General features: G+C 55.7%; 4 protein-coding genes across 5 annotated transcripts; 1 reads left to right on the forward strand and 3 right to left on the reverse strand.

The window, feature by feature from the left end:
- Positions 1–827: 827 nt before the first annotated feature.
- Positions 828–3,922, reverse strand: PYCR3 (pyrroline-5-carboxylate reductase 3). Its single transcript, XM_015618747.2, has 6 exons — positions 3,796–3,922; positions 2,792–2,856; positions 2,352–2,531; positions 1,647–1,859; positions 1,467–1,559; positions 828–1,174 (listed from the first exon to the last, which is right to left on the reverse strand). Exons 1-6 carry the CDS (start codon positions 3,875–3,877, stop codon positions 992–994), a joined length of 816 nt encoding a protein of 271 aa, XP_015474233.1. The 5' UTR covers positions 3,878–3,922; the 3' UTR covers positions 828–991.
- A 71-nt stretch (positions 3,923–3,993) lies between these two features.
- On the forward strand, positions 3,994–7,657 carry LOC107216208. Of its 2 annotated transcripts, XM_033512490.1 has the most exons (11): positions 3,994–4,139; positions 4,458–4,566; positions 5,012–5,096; positions 5,176–5,283; positions 5,379–5,510; positions 5,588–5,758; positions 5,845–5,944; positions 6,539–6,600; positions 6,804–6,913; positions 7,178–7,248; positions 7,357–7,657. In XM_033512490.1, the coding sequence occupies exons 2-11, from the start codon at positions 4,477–4,479 to the stop codon at positions 7,481–7,483; spliced, it is 1,056 nt and encodes a 351-aa protein (XP_033368381.1). In that variant the 5' UTR covers positions 3,994–4,139; positions 4,458–4,476; the 3' UTR covers positions 7,484–7,657. The 2 variants fall into 2 exon arrangements, with proteins under 2 accessions (XP_033368381.1, XP_033368380.1); XM_033512489.1 differs by having other exon boundaries at positions 3,994–4,566.
- An 86-nt stretch (positions 7,658–7,743) lies between these two features.
- On the reverse strand, positions 7,744–12,049 carry TSTA3 (tissue specific transplantation antigen P35B). Its single transcript, XM_015618745.3, has 11 exons — positions 11,966–12,049; positions 10,936–11,098; positions 10,109–10,223; positions 9,778–9,906; positions 9,628–9,701; positions 9,333–9,466; positions 9,149–9,213; positions 8,909–8,975; positions 8,758–8,837; positions 8,528–8,627; positions 7,744–8,148 (listed from the first exon to the last, which is right to left on the reverse strand). Exons 2-11 carry the CDS (start codon positions 11,073–11,075, stop codon positions 8,093–8,095), a joined length of 960 nt encoding a protein of 319 aa, XP_015474231.1. The 5' UTR covers positions 11,076–11,098; positions 11,966–12,049; the 3' UTR covers positions 7,744–8,092.
- A 4,107-nt stretch (positions 12,050–16,156) lies between these two features.
- Positions 16,157–16,960, reverse strand: LOC107200712 (feather beta keratin-like). The gene is made up of 2 exons (XM_015619551.2): positions 16,868–16,960; positions 16,157–16,679 (listed from the first exon to the last, which is right to left on the reverse strand). Exon 2 carries the CDS (start codon positions 16,657–16,659, stop codon positions 16,333–16,335), a length of 327 nt encoding a protein of 108 aa, XP_015475037.1. The 5' UTR covers positions 16,660–16,679; positions 16,868–16,960; the 3' UTR covers positions 16,157–16,332.
- Positions 16,961–18,599: the final 1,639 nt, after the last annotated feature.

Here is an 18,599-nt window from a genome sequence, read left to right on the forward strand (position 1 = left end):
AACCCTCTGCTCTGGTCAGGGACACCTCCCACTATCCCAGGTTGCTCCAAGCTCAGTGCACCCTGGCCTTGGACACTCCCAGGGATGGAGCAGCCACAGCTTCTCTGTGAATTCTATTCCAGTTCCTCCCCACCCTCACAGGGAGGAATTCCTTCAATATCCCATCTAACCCTGCCCTCTGGCAATGGGAAGCTATTCCCCCTTGTCCAGGCACTCCAGGCCCTTATCCAAAGTCAGGGCTCAGCATCCAGATGTTCCCACCAGTGATGTTTTGCCCAGAAAAAACCTTTTCATCCTCAAAGCAATTCCCAAATCATTGCTAATTGCATCCATGCAAGTGCCAGGAAGCAAGCAGTGTTTAATTAGGGCATGGAAAAGGCTCAGATCCTCTCCTGATGGGCAAGTTTGAGTTTCTAACCCCTTGATACTCCCAGAGCCGGGAGCAGATCAGGGCTTCCATCCCATTCTCTGGTGCCAGGGAGGGATCGTGGTGCAGTTTTTTGGCTGGTTGAGCTCTTGAGCTCTTGAACTATGAGCCCATCGTTCTGGAATGTGGGCAGCATCCTCATGGATGTGGCTCTGACCACAGGGATGCAGCCATTCTCCCAGCCCCAGCAGGGTTAAAGTGGCATCACCTCATTCCCAAAAGTCCCTCCCCAGTGCTGCACATCCCACACCAGCTTCATCCTTGGTGACCTTGGTGCCAGCACGGCACCAGCTGCATCCCTGGAAATCATGGATGTCACCTCCCCACGGAAGTGACCCTGTGGTGGCTTCCACAGCTCCCCAGGACCGCAGGGACCACAAAAAGCCACACCCCCCCCATTGCTCTGGCCACGTTTATTTGGTTGCAGCCCTGCAGAGGTAACACATGTCCCCACCACCTCCCACCCTCATCCAGGTTCTCCTGAAGCTGTCAGGATCCCCCTGTTCCTCAGAGGAGCTCGCTTTGGTCCCTGTCACCCCTCCTGTCCCAGAAGGGGTTTGTCCACTAGTCCTTGGCCATGTCACATGCCCGGTTGGTGGCCGCCTCCACAGCATCCATGACGGTGGCCCGGAGCGCTCCTTTCTCCAGCTGGTGCAGGGCGTAGATCGTGGTGCCCCCAGGCGTGCAGACGTCCCCCCGCAGCTTCGCCGGGTGTTCCCCCGTCTCCAGCAGCATCTTCGCTGCACCCTACAGGATACCAGGATACCAAGAAGGTGAGATTTGGGACATCCCAAATCCCCCTCTCCATGTTTGGATGGCATCACCATCCCAACACCCCCATGGCAAAGGACTGTCCCACCACTATGCCCTTCACTCTTCTGGTGGCCTCATTTTTGCTTCCAAGAGGGGAAACTGAGGCAGAACGGTATCCAGCACTTCCTCCCTCATCCCAATGGATCCCTTCCTCATCCCAGTGGATGTTGTGGAGCCCAGGGGCAGGAGGGAAGGGGAGCGATGCCGCTGTGTGCCAAGGACTCACCAGCAGCGTCTGCGCCGCGATCCTGCTGGCCAAGGCGCCCGGCATTCCCATCTTCACCGCACCCTCGGCTAACGCCTCGGCAAACAGGTACACCTGGGAAGAGGAGAGTATCCCAGGGTGAGCCTGGAGCAAGGGGAGAACCCAAATCCCAGGACAGCGTCCCCTGTCCCACTAGCTTACGTATGCCACGCCGCTGCCGCTGAGCCCGGTGTGGATGTCAATGTAGGATTCGGGGACCTCCTCACAGAGGCCACAGGAGGACAGGAGGCTCTTGAGGAGCGCGGCTTCCTCATCACCCGCGTTGCTGCCCCGGGAGAAGACCATGGCCCCTGCCTGCACCACGCAGGGCAGGTTGGGCATGATCCGCAGCACTTTGGTCCAGGGTGGGAGGAGCTGGGAAAAGATGGGGATGGAAGAAGGGGTGCCAGCCCTGGGAAGTACCCGAGGGTGACTGGAGACACCGGTGGGTGTCACCCATCAGGCTGGCGGAGAAGTGAGGAGCACAGGGAGGGAGCTGGAGGTGCAGCCAGGTGGGGACAAAGCCACAGTGGTGTGTCCCGCATGGGCCTGGGTGCAAATGGAGGAGGGACAGGAGGGAGGAAGGGGAAAGGAGGAACAGGAGAATGAGAGGTGAAGAAGATGAAAGAAAAAGGAGAGAAGGAGAATGAGAGGAGAAGGGAAAAGGAGAAGGAGGACAAGGACAAGGAAAACAGAGGAGACCAGGAGGAGGAGGAGGTGGAAGAGGAGGAGGAGAAGAAGGAGGAGAAGATAAAGGAAGAAGAAAGGAGAGGAGGAAGAGAAGGAGAGAAGGAGGGGAAGCAGAAGGAAAAAGAGAGGAGGAGCAGGAGAGAAGGGGAAAAGAAGGAGAAGGAAAAGGAGTCTCACGCGCTGCAGTGTCTGGATGGTGACACCAGCCACCAACGACACAACGATGTGGTGGGACCCCACAGCGGGACGGATCTCCTCCAGGACACCCGGCAGGATGTGGGGCTTGGTGGCCAGGAAAACCAGGGTGCTCCTGTGCACCACTTCCAGGTTGCAGTGCGTGGTCCGGCAGCCCAACTCCTGCCCAGGGACAGGGAGAGGGATCACAGCCCAGCACCCCCAAAAACAGCATCCCAAAACCAGCACCCTCACAGAAACGGCACATCCAGAGGCAGGGCCATGACCTGGGGACCTGCTCTGGTCACAAAGCCACCGAGACTGTGCCTGGATCTCACCCAGACCTGGGAAGGATGAGCCAAACCCCAGTGTGGGGGGGAAGGGTGCTCTGACCCCACAGGGAGGGACACCCCAACATCTCCCAGCCCCATGGCCCCACTCACCCGCCAAGCATCCAGGTTTTTGTCTGAGGGAGCGCTGGCCAGGATGTTGCTGGCTGGAACCTTCCCTTGGAGGACACAGGCAATGGGGTGAGCGGAAGCCCAGACACCCCGATTTCCACTGGGATGTGATTTCTCCAATCCCAGCACGATCGCACAGGGGGACATGGAGCAAAGGGAGCTGGGGATGGATCCTGCTGGTGTGGCTGGCACAGGCACCCACTTATGTCAGGGTGCAGTGACAATGGAGGTGGCCCTAATGGGCAAGGCTGTCCCCACACTGTGCTATGGAACAGGGACAATCTGGGACACGTGGGGAGCAGGGACAGGGCTGTGCCCTCACTATCTGTGGGACAGGGCTGTCCCCATGTCCCCACACTGATCTGGGGGACAGGGACCTCATGGAGGGCAGGGTCCCTGGGGAGAGCAGGAACCTTGGGGAGGGGTGCAGAAAAGGGCTGTCCCAACGTCCCCACAGTGATGTGGGGGACTGGGACAGGACAGGGCTGTCCCCATGTCCCCACACTAATCTGTGGGACAGGGACACCAGGGAACAGCAGGGTCCCCGGGGAAATGCAGCAGGAAAGAGCTGTCCCCATGTCCCTCCAGCGCAGGACAGGAACCCGGGGAAGGGCTGGGACCTTGGGAATAGGCCAAGGTAGGGCTGTCCCCGTGTTCCTCCAATGGAGCACAGGGACCAGGGGAAGGGCTGGGACCTTGGGAACGGGCCAGGACAGGGTTGTCCCCACATCCCTGGAGGACAGGGACCCGGGGAAGGGCTGGGACTTTGGGAACAGGTCAGGACGCGACTGTCCCCATGCCCCTCCACTGGACAACAGGGAAGGGAGTGCAGGGAGCGTCCAGACGAGCGCTGTCCCCATGTCCCCCCACACTTCCCCGCACCGCAGGACGCGCAGGGACGCCGGGAAGGCGCCAGACCAGGACTGTCCCCATGTCCCCTCCCCTGCCCGTGTGCCACGGACCCTCCGGTCGCCCCCAGCCCGTACCTGCCTGCAGCAGCCCCCGGACGAGCCCTCCGGCCATGCGCCCGGCGCCCACGAACCCGACCCAGAGCTCGGACGCCTCCATGGCTGGGCGAGGCCACGCCCCCAGAGCCACACCCCCAGCGCTGATTGGTAGCGTTCAGTCACACCCTGCTCTCCTATTGGTTCGGTCGCACTTAAGGGGCGGGGTAAAGACGGAAAACCGCGCGTGCGCCGGTGTCACGTGGTTTGCGCAGGGCCACGCGTGGGGGGCCCGGAGGGAGTTCCTGACTCTTCCCAAACCTTCCCCGCAGCTCTTGGCGGAGCCCCTGCACCCCTGGGGCCACGGGAGGATCGCCACCAGGGGGGTGGGGACTAAATTTGGCGGGGGGAAGTCCCCAAAGTTGTCCACTCCCCACTCTCCTCCCCCCCACCCGCCGGCATCCACGGGTTTATGGGGGGATACTCTCCGAGGCGGTGTCCCCTAATTAGTCCGTGGGTGTGGGAGCTGCTTCCCACTCCGTGGTGCTCCTCATCCTCTTCTTCCCACAGTACCCTCACCCACCAGCATCCCTGGGACTATGGGAGGTTCCCTTAGTGGGGTGGGTCCCCGAAATTTGGGGAGGGTGGTCCTGTAATTTGTTCATGAGTATGGGGGGCTTCTTCTCACCCTCTTTTCCCCACAGGACCCCTTCCATTCCCATCATGCTGCTCCAGAGCTCCTGGGCTGTGCTGCTCCTGTGCACCACTGCTGGTTTTTTGGGGTGGCTGGGCCTTGCTGCCTCCCCAAAGAAGGTGGGGATACCCCCCCCCCCCCCCCCCCCCCCCCCGGGCGCCCCCCCCCCGCCCCCCCCCCCCCCCCCCCCGGAGCTGGGGTTCCCCCCACAAATCCCTCTCAAGACAGCCATGGGTCACAGCCAGGTTGAAGCCACATCCCAGGAGATGTTCACACCTGGACTCCTGTCACTGTCTGGTGGCTGTGGGACTCTCCCCAGCTGGGAAATTCTGGGATCCCCTATCCTGGGCAGCCTCTTTGCTTGATGTAGATAAGGCTTTTGGGGGGTGAAGGCCAAATTCTGGGGTGAGTTCACACCTTTTTCCACATTTTACATCCCCAAACCCCCTCCTTTGTCCCCCCATCCCATGCTGGGAGCACCCAGGGGTGCCAAGGGCTCGTTTTGGGGTGTCCATGGGGAGAAACAGCATTCCCCCATCATCAACCCCCAAATTTTCACCTCAGGAGAAGCTCCAGGAGACCTGGATGAGGTCGGTGCTGGATGACACCCCCATGGCCCAGCTCATGCAGGACATCGCCCACCAGATAGGTATGAGCTGGGGTTGGGATGCTGCAACATTCCCATATCCCACTCTGGGACTGATCCAACTTCTTTTCCCTCCCCACAGGGAATGTGAGCAGCCATGGGGCTGCACAACTCTGGGGAGGACACCAGGTTGTCCCATCCAACCTCCATCAGGAGCAGGAAAGAACTCAGGATGTTCATCCCCAACCAGGTGGGAACACAGCAAATCCCATTCCCAGCTTTTTCACACCAGGGTGCATCTTCCCCAGCTCATCCCACTGCTGAGTGCATCTTTTCCATATGCAGAGAGCAACCTGGTCCTTCAGGAGGTGATGGAGAAGCTGCAGAAGGTCAACCAGAGCCTGGAGCTGATGCTGACAGTCTTGGAAGATGCACGAAGCCACCTGGAGCACCTCAAAGCCATCCCTGACCTGGATGGTGAGCAGGAATGGGTGCTGGAGGATTGATGGGAGCTGGCGAGTGCCAACACCAGGCTTTTCTTCCCCATCCCACAGGTCAGAGCCAAAGTGCCACCTCCTCCTGCATCCCACACGGCTCATACTTCATGCTCCTGCTTCTCCCACTGGTGCCAGCATCATTCCAGGCCATCCTTCTCCTCCTCTTCCTCGCTTCCAGTGCCCTCGGCATTCCAGCAATGTCCACTCTTCTGCTCCTTGCTGTGGCAGGTGGGGATGAGTGTGGGGACACCGGGTAGGGGACACACCACCCTGGGAGGGGCTCTGTCCTCTCCCACCCTCTTGTTTTCCCACAGGGCATTTCCTGGTGGCACCTGCCTGCCGTGGTGCCAGAAGGATCTGGCCAGTTGTTCCCCGGGAAGAGCCCCGGTACCGTCTCACCTCCACCCCAGAGAGGTAGGAGATGTTTGAGGAGGTGGCATGGAACCCTTGGGAGCTGCTGGGTCTTTTTTGTCTCACTCTGGATTTTCCACCCTGGAGGCATCAGGGTCTCCCAAATTCTCAGGAAGGGACAGGACGCATCTTGGTGGCTTCCCTGTGGCTTTTGGACACCTCATCCCAATTCCTTCCTCCATTTCTGCTTAGATGTTCCATCCTGGGTATCCCATCCTTGCTGTCTCATCCTGGATTTCCCATCCTGTATGTTCAATCCTGGAGCCATCTGGCAGAGGTCTCCAGGGAAGGACAGGACATATCTTGATGGCTTTCCTATGGCTTTTGGGCATCTCATCCCAACTCCATGTCCTGCTTTTGCTCAGTGTCACATCCCTGGGTGTCTTATCCTGAAGCCACCTGGCAGAGGTCTCCAAGAAAAGAGAGGACACATGCTGATGGCTTTCCTATGGTTTTTTGGCTTGTCTTCCCAATTCCCTGACCAATTTCTGCTCAGAGAAGGGCGTGGAGAGGATGGAGAGGTGAATGTCTCCATTGTGGTGGTGACACAGAAGCCACCAAGATGATGGGATTCCAGTTTTCCTTCCTCCCTCCCAGGGAATGTGATATAGAGCTGCTGCAAGAGGAACTGGACAGGATGGAGATGAGCTGCCTGCAAGGTGAGAGGTTCCCACAAGGTGGGAGGTGTGGTGGCTGTAGATCCAAAGCCCTGATGTGTCCACATCTTGTGCTGGGACGTGTGTGTTATCCCAGAGTGTCCCCAAGCTCTGCCAGGGCATGTGCCAGCACCCCAGTGTCCCCATCCGCCACCTGGGGACAGGAGCACTGGGAGGGTATCTCCACCCCTGCCATGTTCTTGCAGAGCCCTCATACCTGGAGCAGCGCCAAGAGGTGACCAGGGACATTCCCAGATTCACTGGGCGAGTGTCACCTAACCCTGGTGGCCAGAGGACAACACCGAGCTCATGTGGGGTAAGATGCTGGGTGGGATGTCCCCATGTTGGTGTTGTTCCCCAAAATCTGCTCTTGGGGGCCAGCTGGGTCTCTGAGGGTCAGGTCCTCCAAGGTTGGGGTATCCTCACCATGGTGACACCTCTGGGCATGGAACAAACCACTGGGAGACTGACAGGGGACATGACATATAGGGAGAAATTTGGGGGTGGGTGTCCTGAAGGAAGGCCAAGGCATCCCAGGGGACAAGGGACATCTGCAGGAGCCCCCTTCTTCCCAAACCAGGTGACACCAGAGCCGGTTGTGGATGCTGGGAAGCTCTGGAAGCCCAAGCCCTGCAGCCCGAGAGCCAACATGTGAGCAGCACCCACCCAAATGTCCCTTCTCCATGGCTTGGTGTCACCTCAGGGGGCGACCCCACTGCTGGTGGCTTCCTGGGGTGCCTACGAGTTTCTCCTCTGCAGGTCTCCATGCCAGGGGCTCACCAGGGCTGGGCAGCGGTGCCGGAAGAAAGCCATTCCCGGGCAGGAATTCTGCCACATCCACATCACTGGCAGTAGCTTGGCCATGGATTCACCCCCTCATTTTTGACCTTCTACTCCCTCACAGAGAGGTTTGAACCCTTTTTATGGTTATTCCAGATCCTGGTGGAGAACATGGATGCCACTGGATGTGGGTACAGGGCAGATGTTCATTATCCCACCAGTTTTATGCTATTTGCATATATTTTAATAAATGCCACATTTACAGCTGCAATCTTTTCCATTCTTATCCTGAGATGGGGGGGCTGTGGTATCATCCCCATGTGCCAAGAGCAGCAAATTCCCTGCTGCCATTTCCATGCCCTGGAATCCTGATTGCCTTCTGTTTATTACACCTAATTGCAGGTAATTAGTGTAGCTCATTAACAGCTCAGAGCCACCACCCTCTTGGACACAGCCACAGCGATGTGGTTCCAGTTGGCTCCTACCACTTGATTTGGGATCTTTTTGGGATGCCCCAACCTTCCTCCCCCCTGCCCTGGGCGTCCTGCGCCGCTCCCAGCAGTGGGGCAGGAATGTGGGAGCTGCTCCCCAGGCTCCTGTTTTTGCTTTGGAAATGTCACTGTCACCCCCCCAGCCCCGTCCTCTGCCCCAGCAAAGGACAACCCTGAGTTGAAGAGGATGATCCCGGTGCCGGGTGATCCCAGTCCCAGTGCTGTCACTTCCTGGCAGTGGCATAGTTGGCGTTGAACCAGGCACAGGTTTCCTTCACAGCTGGGGAGGGAGAAAATGGGATGTGTTTGGGTATTGGGAATGGATTTTGGTCATAGAATCAAAGGGTGGGTTTGGGGACTGGGAATAGATTTTGGTCATTTAATCATAGGATTGGCTGGGTTGGAAGGGACTTTTTTTAGGTCTTATCCAACCACCAAGCAAGGAGACACCTCCTAAGAGACCAGGCTGCTTCATGCCCCATCCAACCTGACCTTGGATATTTCCAGGGATGGAGAAACCACCACCTCCCCTGGGAAACCCATGCCAGTATTTCATCACCCTCATTCTTCATCGGGAAAGGATGGACCACCTTGATGCCACCAAGGCTGATGGCATGGGGTAGGACCCCTGGTGTCTCCTGGAGACTCCCCCATCTCACCTTTCCTGAAAGGTGTGAACTGGAATCCGGGCAGGTACCGCCGGAGCTTGGCATTGCTGGCCGTCTTCTTGAACTGCCCATCGGACTTGGTGGTGTCAAACTGGGATGGGAAGGATTAAGGAGGAAAAACAGGCCTTGCTTTTGCTCCTTTGGTGGGAAGGATCCTCTGGATCATGGAATCTCTCAAGGGAGCTGGTGGGAAGAGTGGCTTAGCCTTTTGTGAAGGATACAACGAGCTCTCCCCTGAATTCCATGGCCTCCGCGATGGCCTCTGCTGCTTCCCGGATGGAGACTTCATCTTCTTCTCCCACTGTGGAGAAGGGAAGGATCATGGCTGTTCCCTCATGGAGAGGGGACTCCTAGGGAGAAGTCAGGCCTTACCTGACAAAATGATTGGTTCCACCTCATCGTATTCCCGCAGGACCCAAAGGAAAAGTCGGGCCAGGTCCTGTGGAAGAGCAGACAACTCTTGGAGGGGTCACTGATGTCCCTCAGCCCTCCCATCCGAAGGGGACACAACTCTGGGGATGGCCCAGGACAAGCCAGGGGGGTTCAGACCCCTCTGGGGTCCTGCCAGTGGGTCCTACAGACCAATTCCCTGCTTCCCAAGGCCACACCTACCAGGGAATAGATGAATTGTCTCCTGGGCTTGCCCGTTCCCCAGACGGTCAGAGCAGAGCCGGACTCTGCAGGAGGAAGGAGCCATGACCACCAGAGCCACCTCTAACCACCCCACAGAGCAGGTGGGAAAGAAAAACCCCTCATTTCTCCCCCAAAAAATCCCTGGAAGTCCTGCCACCCTCACGTTTGGCCAGGTAGACCTTGTGGATGAGCCCAGGCAGGACGTGGCCGTCCTCAATGTTGAAGTTGTCATGCGGCCCGAAGACGTTGGTGGGAATCACGGCAGTGAAACGTCGGCCGTGCTGCTCGGAATAACCCCTGGATGAGAGCAGGGAAGGGATGGTGGGTGGGCTGATGTGCCCCTAAAAAACCCCAGCCAGCAGCACCTTCACTTGCTGAGCCCAGGTATCTCCCCAACTTCCACCTGGAAATCCTACTGGATTCCCCTTGCCTTGAAAACTCCCATGTTCCCAATTCACCTATTTTGGACATCAATCATCCTCTTGGCATAGGAGTAGCCGAAGTTGGAGCTATGAGGTGGCCCGTTGTGGATCTGGGAATATCAGAGCAGATAAATTAAGCAGGGCAAACACTTTCCCTGGATTTTGTGTGGGAATGGGGATTCTCACCATGGTCTCGTCAATGGGGTAGGTGGTCTTGTCTGGGAAGATGCAGGTGGAGAGGCAGGAGACCACCTTCTGCACCCCCAGCTCATGGGCTGAGTGCAGGACGTTGTCGTTGATGTGGATGTTTGTCCTCTGGGAAAGGGGACATTTATCAGGATCATGGGGTCAGGGATCCCCAAATCCTTTCACCAACTCATTAATAACTCCAGAAGCCACTGGAACTCTGGTTTGACTCTGGGAGCAGAGCAAGCCACATCCCTAAGTGCCCATATCCCAATTTAGGGGGTGCAGCACCCACAGGGATCCCAACAGCACCAATTCCATGGATACTCACCCAAAAATCCAGGTTGGAGCGGAGATTTTTGAAGAGGCCTCCGACCATGGCGGCCAGGTGGATGACGTGGGTGGGCTTGTGCCTCTCAAACAGGGCTTTGGTCTCGGAGCTGCTCCTGGAATGGGAAATTTTGGGATTCAATGGGGTCAGCAGGGCAAATTGAGGTGTTTCTGTGGAAAAAGCCAATCCTAGGAAAAGAAATTTTGGGGTTTGGTGGGGGTAGGTTGGGGAGTTTCTAAGGAAAAATCTAGTCTTCTGATGGGAAAATTTGGGACTGGGTAAGGTCAACAGAACAAACTGGAGTCTTTCCAAGGAAAACCCAAATTCTGGGATGGAAAATTTGGGGTTCAGTGGGGTTGACAGAGCATACTGGGGTGTTTCAAATCCAGGGAAAGGAAATTTTGGAGTCACTAGAGCAGACTGGGGCATTTCCAAGGCAAAAAGCCCAGTCCTGGGACGGGAAAACTTGGGGTTCATTGAGGTCAACAGAGCAGACTGGGGTCTTTTCAAGGAAAAACCAAATCCTGGGATGGGAAATTTTGGTGTTTGTTAGGGTCAACAGAGCAGATTGGGTTGTTTCCAAGGAAAAATCAAACACTGGAATGGGAAAATTTGAGATTTGGTGGGGTTGACAGAGCAAATTGAGGTATTTCCAAGGAAAAAACACAATCCTGAGATGGGAAATTTTAGGGTCACCCCTAAAATGAGAGTTCAGAGCAGACTTGGGGAGATTCAGAGGAAAAACTAAACCCTGGAATGGGGAATTCTGGGGTTTGTTGGGGTTGATGGTGCAAATTCCGGGGCTTCCAAGGAGAAACGCAACTCACGTCAAGTCAGCGTCTCGGGAGGACACGAAGATCCACTCCTCGTCCGGCTGCCCCTCTCCATCGGCCACCACCTTCTCGATGGCTCTGCCCACCAAGCCGGTGCCACCTGTCACCAGGATGCGCTTGGTCACCTCCGTCATGGCCAAAACCCTGCAGGGAGGAGCTGGGAGGACAAGTTGGGATCACCTCAGGATGCACTTCAGGATGGACCACCCTGGTGTGGGCACTCACGAGCATCACCCGCATCCCAGGCAGGTGGGATTGTTTTTCTGGGGGAAAATTTCTGCCTTTCTGGCAAAAAGGGGAGTGGAAAAAGGGGTGTGTTTGGTTGTGATCGGGCTGAAACTCCTCAGCTGGAGGCCACCTGGGCCAGACCTGCCACGTGGCACTGCCCGGCCTCTGGAAAGGGAGGGGCACCTGCACCCCCAGGTGCGTGCCCCGAATCTCCTTCTGCACCCCCAAATCGCCCCCCACATCCCAAATCTCTCCCTTTCTTCCCAGGGATTCATCCCAGATCTTTTCCTGAACCCTGAGTCTTGTGTCTGCACCTCAAATCTCGCCCTGCACCCCAGATCTCCTTCTGTACCCCAAATCTCCCTCTGCACCCCGGGTTTGCACCCCAGATCTCCCCCTTAACCCCGAATTTCCCCCTGCACCCCAAGCCTTATGTTTGCAGCCTAAACCTCTCCTGTACCCCAAATCCCAGGTCTGCACCCAAGATTGCATCCCACGCCTCCCCTGCCCCTCAAATCTCGGCACTGCACCCCAAGTCCCAGCTCTGAACCCAGTCCTAACCCTCTCATCTCCCCTGAACCCCAAATCCCACTCCTGCATCCCCGCACCCCCATCTCCCCTCACGCCCTCCCGTCCTGAAGCGTGTCTCCCCTCCCAACCCACAACCTCCCGTCCCCCTGGCCTCCCTACCGTCCTGTCCGCCCACTCTGGGGACCCCCCGCTTCTCCTCCCCACCGGCCTGGGGGGGCTCCTGTCCCCCAAAATGTCCCTTAATGGGGTGAGGGGCGCGTCTCACCCTCGGCTGGATTCGGGGCCACTCGGGTGCGCTCGTCTACGCTCGGTTGAGTTCGGCTGCGCTCGGCTCGGTCTGGCTCGGGTTGGGTCGGTGAGGGCTCGGCTGTGTTCGGCTGCACGCGGCTCAGCTCGTTGGGGGCTCGGCTGTGTTCGGCTATACTCGGCTCTGCTTCGTAGGGGCTAGGTTAGGTTCGGATGCGGTCGGCTCGTTGCGAGGCTCGGCTGGATTCGGGGTCACTCGAGTTAGCTCGTTGGGGGCTCGGCTGGATTCGGCTTCGCTCGACTCGGTTCGGCTGAGCTCGGCTTCTTCCGCCGCCGTCACCGGGCGCTGCCGCATGGCTCGTCGGGAAATGTAGTCCATGCCCGGAAGCAGGGGAAAGGAGAGGGCGCAGGAGATGGGATTTTGGGATAGGAAGAGTGATAAGGGAAGGGAGTGCAAGGAAGGAAGAGGTGCATGGGAAGAGAAGGGGGTGCGGGTGGGGAAATAAGATACAGGGAAAAGGAGGGGTTGAAGAAAAAGGGGGTGCAGGGAAGGGAATGGAGGTGAAGAGAAGGGTGGATGGGAAGGGGTTTTAAGGGGGTTCATGGGAAGGGGTGCAGAAGCAAGGGAAGGGGTGCAGAAGCACGGAAAGGGGTGTAGGGAAAGGGGGTTCCCAGGTCGTCGTTCTCCCCCCCGCCCCCCCACAAACGGGCTCATCAAAAGGGATTTCTATGTGAAAAGGTTTTAATCACTTTTAATGCACTTAAACTGAGATTAAAAATGAGCAGAGTTTTCCTGCAGGTGGGGGATGGTTTTGAAGGCACCCCCTCCACCCTCACTTCCAGCTGGCTTTTCCTTCGGGATTTTTGTGAGGCAAAGGCAGGGTTTTGCTCTAAATTAAAATTCTGAAAGTGGAATTTAGGGAGATGCAGCCAGGAATTCCCACATTTCCTTCTGCCAAAGCAGATAGCCCCAGTGTAGAGGAGCAATAGAAAATTAGTTTTTCATTCCTTTACTCCTGGGTGAGACCTGGAAATGTGCTCTTTTCCTTTGGGAAAGTCTCAGGGAAGGCTGAATCCTTGGGGACCTCCTTGCTTGGGAGTTGGGGGTCATTTGCCTATTAAAAGATGTTATCTTGTGCCTGTGTCCCCTGGAAGTGCCCATCTCCTCTCCCAGCTGGCTGAGTCCCAGCACTTCCAGGCCTTTCCCAGCTCCAAAATCCCACTCCCAGGAGTCTTGGTATTGTTCCCACCTGATGTTTTACAGGATCACCCATGGAGCCAGGGATGGACACTGAAGCTCCTTCTCCATGCCAGCTAATTCCACGTCTGTCCTGCATCCTCCACGAGACACTGAGGTCTGGCAAGAAGAAACCTCACGTTGATGTTGGGATGAGTCAGATCCAGCTACATCCACGCTTCCACCTCACTTCACAGTGAAATTATGGAATAAAAGGGTTTGGGTTGGAATAAAATCATTCCCACAAATAAAAATCATCCCATTCCAAACCCCTGTCCACTAGACAACACCAGGTTGCTCCAATGTAGCTTTGAGCACTCCCAGAGATGGGGGGGAAAAGCCAAGGAAGATTTTCCACGTGCTGGTGGGAGGATAAGATCTTCCTGCTGCCTCCTGCAAGTTTTGGGAGACTAATTAGGGATAAACCCGTGTTTCGGCCAAGGAATTGCTGGGAGGTGGCGCAGCCAAGAGCTGCTGTGACAGCACTCGAATAACCACGGTGTTGCATTAAATGTAGTAATTTCGGAGCTTAAATATGCTAATTCTGGGGCTAATTACCAAAGAAATGTTGGAGCATGAGGGAAGATCACAGGGGAAAGGGATAAAGTTGCGGCGACCACATGGGACAGACTCATTTGTTAATGAAATATCACCCAGGCTTCTGATGTTATCTAACAAGGCCTTGGGATTTGAGGATCAAAGCCCAGAGCAGACCCATTAGCTCACCTGGGCAGGGCGTCTGCGTGACATGATCCAGAGGACATCCCAGGACCATTACAGCCGGCAGCTTGGGTGGCTTGGCCAAGTCCTGTCGGAGAACCGCTGCTTCATGTGAGGCGTCGTTTCCGTCACGAAGCTTCCTTGTGGGTGACCTATTTCTCTGGAACGGTTTTGGGTCCAGTCCCACTCCCTGCTTTGCCCTCCCCGTGCCTCGTAGGAAAGTGGGGCAGATGGGTATGAGATTCCCGGGTGCTGCTTATCCCAGGTGGAAGCTGTCTGAGGATGATGCTTTACGGCTGCAGCCAAGCTCCAGGAGCCCAGGTGAGAGCTCTAAGCATCTCTTCCCCACTAAAACTTCAGCTTTAAAGCTCTTTTTTAGGGAGCAGCACACCAGCAGTGACCCCTTTTCCCACAGTATCGCCTGTGCCAGTTTCCATAGGGATTGGGGGTTGCTTCCCACAGTGTGCAGCCCTTTGCCAGTGGGAGTTATCCAAAAGCAAAGAGGGGAAAGCGGGATGGGGATGGGGGTGCTGGCCACAGATATTCCAAGAAACCCTGTTCATGGGATTGGGAGCAGCTGCTGCACAAGAATGTCCTTTCCACCATCATTTTTGATTTCATCTTGTCGAGTCCAGTCCTCTGGAGGAGGGAGATGAACCTGCCACTGCTCCATGATGGGGTTTGGGGTTGTTCTGGGAGTGGCATCTTGGCTAGGTGGGTGTGAATCCCATGGAGAAACACTGGAAGAGATGTCACCTTTTCCAGCCCATCCCACCTGCTTGGGGTCTCCTTGGATGGAGTGCAGAGAACTGGGCAGGGGGAAACGCAAGGGACTTGGATTTCCCAGGGTGGATAGGAGAGAGGAATGTGGGCGCAGGACACTGTGGATATGGATCTGAGTCTCCTCCCAGTGTTCCCTGGAACCCACGTGAGCTGACTGTGCCCAAAAAAGAGCGTCTCTGGCGCAGGTTTGGGATGAGGCAGACATCCCGCTGGGTCTGGCTGCTTGGGCATGTCCCAGGACCTTGGGAAGGTGAAATCCTGCTCTTGTTTCTGTCCAAGTGTTGATGTCAAGCTGGATGAACTCCAAGGTGAATGAGTATTAGAGCACAGATTACTTAAATTTGTCTTTTTATGGGTTAGACTTTGCTTGAAGATGACCTGAAGTTCATGCCTCAAGGGCAAACAGGGGAAATGCACTCTTTACACTAAATCAAGAAATAAAAAGGCCAAACAGTTCCAAAGCTATTCCCGCTCTCTTTTCCCAGCTCAGATGCAGGGGCTGTTTAGTTTTTGTTTTAGGGAAGGGCTTTGTTCCTCAGCAAACTCTTCCTCTTTGAACCAAATCTGAATCCAGCTGTGCATGGAGTTCTCCAGCTCTCTGGGCTCCAGCTGCTCCAGAGATGTTATTTTAATTTGCTTTTGATGAATATTTTAGTGCTGCCAAAAGCCCTGGAGACTTTGAACTCATGTGTCAGCCCAGAGCTCACCTGTTTGCTGGGAGCCTTTGTACAGCAAAAAAAAAAAACACATCAAAGGAGAAGGAAGAGTGAATGTCACTGGTGAGAAGCAATATGGGGAGACCAAAGATCTTTATAACACAAAAATCCGTGTTGGAGTGTCAAAATTGGGAGGCATAGAGGCAGGAGGGTGGCACAAAGGACACCATCTTCTCAGCAGGGTCACAGGCTTGTCCCTGCATCTTGTTCCCAGGTCTCCATGCTGTGCCTCAGGAATCCACAATGACTTGGTGGGAGTCAGGCCATAATGGGGACGTGCTTGGTGACCTCAGAGCAGAGGGTTGGTGGGTTGGGGTCAGCAGCACGCCTGATCCAGGGACTCTAAACAGGGAGGAGGGTGGTCTGGAGGCCCCCTTAATGGGACCTTGCAGTGAGGAGGGAAAGGGGGATCTCCATCAAGAGTCACTTGAATACCTCATAACAAGGTGAGATCCTGGCCTGGAGACTCCCAAGGAGGTGGAATGGGGACCCTGCAGCCAGATGGACAATGCAACAATGGCCATCACCTGGGTCAGCTGAGGAACTCACTGAAAGGGGTGTGATCACCTGGAAAGTCTGGTAAGCCAAGGCCCTTGAAGGAAGAGGGGACAAGGAAATGGGACCTTCCGTGGGTGGTCCTGGTACCTCTCTGAAAGTGAAGATGGTATCACAGAGATTGCAGCTATTTATCCCGGGAGCAAAATATCTGTGCTGGGTGTAGCTGCAGAAGTCTGGCATAAGAAGAGGAGGCATCTGAGGCTTTGCTGCAGGAAAACTTTATTGAGGCAAAAGAATGAAGAAACAGGAGCAGCAAGTGGAAGTGATCCAATGTGAGGTTCAGGCAGGTCAGCCATCAGCTGGGGTGCATTGCTTGCAGGAACCCTTGCCAGAACCCCAACATCATGGTGTCAGGGGTGATGCTGAGGGTCCTCAGCAGATGTAGCCACCCCTTCTGCCATAGCAGCCCAGGCCTCCCAGCCCATAGCCATAGCCCAGCCCGTAGCCAAGGCCAAAGCCAAAGCCACCAGAGATGGGCTGTCCCTGGGCATTGAGTTCGCTACCAACGGCAGCCGAGGAGGTGGATCCGACAACGGTGTTCTGGGGGAAGGAGGTCATGATGGGTCCTGGCAGGGTGATCAGCACAGGGGCAGGGTCAATGATGACACGGGAATCCTGGCATTGCAGGGCACAGGGCTCGTTGCAGCTGTTGGCCAGCGGGGTGGGTCCACAGGGACTGCAGAGGTTGTTGCAGGCCATGGTTGCGTTGAAGAGGGTCCCTGGAAGAGAAGGGAGTGAGAAAGGATGGGGATGCTGGGTGTAAGGGGCAGTGATGCAGGAGGATGAGGGAGTGTGGAGGCTGTTGTGGGGCTGTGGGGAGGCGTGTGGGCTACTGAGGCTGGGGCTGAGTGTGCTGGAAAAGGAGCCAGGGGTGGAGGAGCGGAAGGGTCAGGGGTTTGAGGCTCACCTGGTTGTCAGCAGGAGCAGTAGGAGAAGGCGTGAGGAGAAGTGTGTGAGGGAGAGAAGCTCTGGGTCGGCTTTTATGCTGGTCCTGGAGGGGCGGGACAGCCTTGTCCCGTGGCCTTGGGGCAATTTGCTGGCCTGGTGAGTCCTGAGGTGGGGAGTGTTTTGCTTCCCACAACTCTGCAGTGTCATGTCTGACTCTTGAGGCCATGACCTTGGCGGCAGCTTTTAAATGCCAGTATTAGAGACCAAAGGCTGCTGTTGATGTTGTTTATCTGAGAGGGCTGAAGACGTGACCCAAGCTTTGGAGAGGCGGGATGTCATCATCATGGCAGTGGTGTGCTATGGTTTTGTGGGTGTGTGGTGAAGAGCACCAAGCTCTTCTGCAACAGCCACGTCAGGCTCATTTGGGCTATGCAGATCTTCTGGGGGTGACAGGTGTCCCCTTCCATCACAGTTTCTGTCACCTTGCCAGGTTGAGAAATTCCTAAACCTCTCTATTTTCCAGGCATTTCCCACTGGAGATGGGAAAGCAGCTCCTGTGATTTAGGGATGACACGAGCACTCTCCAAGGTCTAGTGTTGGTTGATACATAGCTGGTAAAGGATGAAAAGAAAATGTGTGAGGAGCAGTTGGAGGAACTGCAGACATTCACTTTGGAGAAAAAGAGGGTTGAACTTCTAGAGGTGCCTGAAAGGAAACCATAATGTCAGTTTTCTCTGGCAAAGACGTGTGAATTGTAATGTGAGGAGTATTTTCCTCCCCACTACTCTGCAGTGTCATGTCCTGCTCTTGAGGCAGTGCCCATCTGTCCTTGGTGGCAGCTTTTAAGTGCGAGTTGGCATTTGGTGGATTTTCTTATAAGGTACATGTCAGAAAAACCAGAATATACAACAAAAGCCTCTGAAAAGTAAGGGTGTCATCAGTGAGGTCATTTTGTGGCAGTAGCATTGTTTAGTTTGTGGGTGTGTTGTGAAGAGGGGCCCCATTCCATCACAGACATGTCAGGCTGGTCTGGGCTTTGCAACTGTGCTGTGCATGAGGAGCTGCCCCTTCCATTGTGGTCATTTTTCCTTTAAAGTGTGAGTGTTTGAGAGCAAAGTCTGGTGTTGATGGTGTGTGTCAAAGGCACTGAAGATGTGACCAGTATTTGGAGAGGTGTGGTGTCATCAGTGAGGTCACTCCATGGAACTCATGGTTCTGGGTTTACAGATGTGTTGTGAAGAGGGGCCCCAAACTATCCCAGGACAGTCAGGCTGGTTTGGGCTCTGCATCTGTGCCAGGTGTGAGCAGCTGGATTCCATTCCATGTGGGCAGAGGGAGAGTTGCCTCCTCAGCAAGTTGGCAGGTGGTGGAGTGTCTGATGTCACACTTGGCTGTGCTGCCAGACAGAGGAGTCTGGAGTCTAGGGGTGAAAGGAACCTCCTCTATTTCAAGAGCAGGAAAGGTGAAGTTCTGTATCTGGGCAGGAATGGCATTGGGCCCCAGGTCATGCTGTGGACTGAGAGAATGGAAAGTGGCTGGTGGAGAACACTGAAACCACAAAGTTGCAGTGGAACTTGACTTCAAAGGATGTCCCCAGTGTCTAAGACAGATTTCTGAAAATTGTTGCCATGAAGTTGTTAGAGGTGGCCGTTCCATCTCTTTAGAGCACTGGTGAGATCCCATGTGGAGTGGTGTGGACAGTTCTGGCCTCCACAGGTGAAGAAGCACAAAAGTGGGTGGTGAAGGAAGAC

The sequence above is a fragment of the Parus major genome, chromosome 2, assembly GCF_001522545.3.
Source record: "Parus major isolate Abel chromosome 2, Parus_major1.1, whole genome shotgun sequence".
Lineage (NCBI taxonomy): Eukaryota > Metazoa > Chordata > Aves > Passeriformes > Paridae > Parus > Parus major.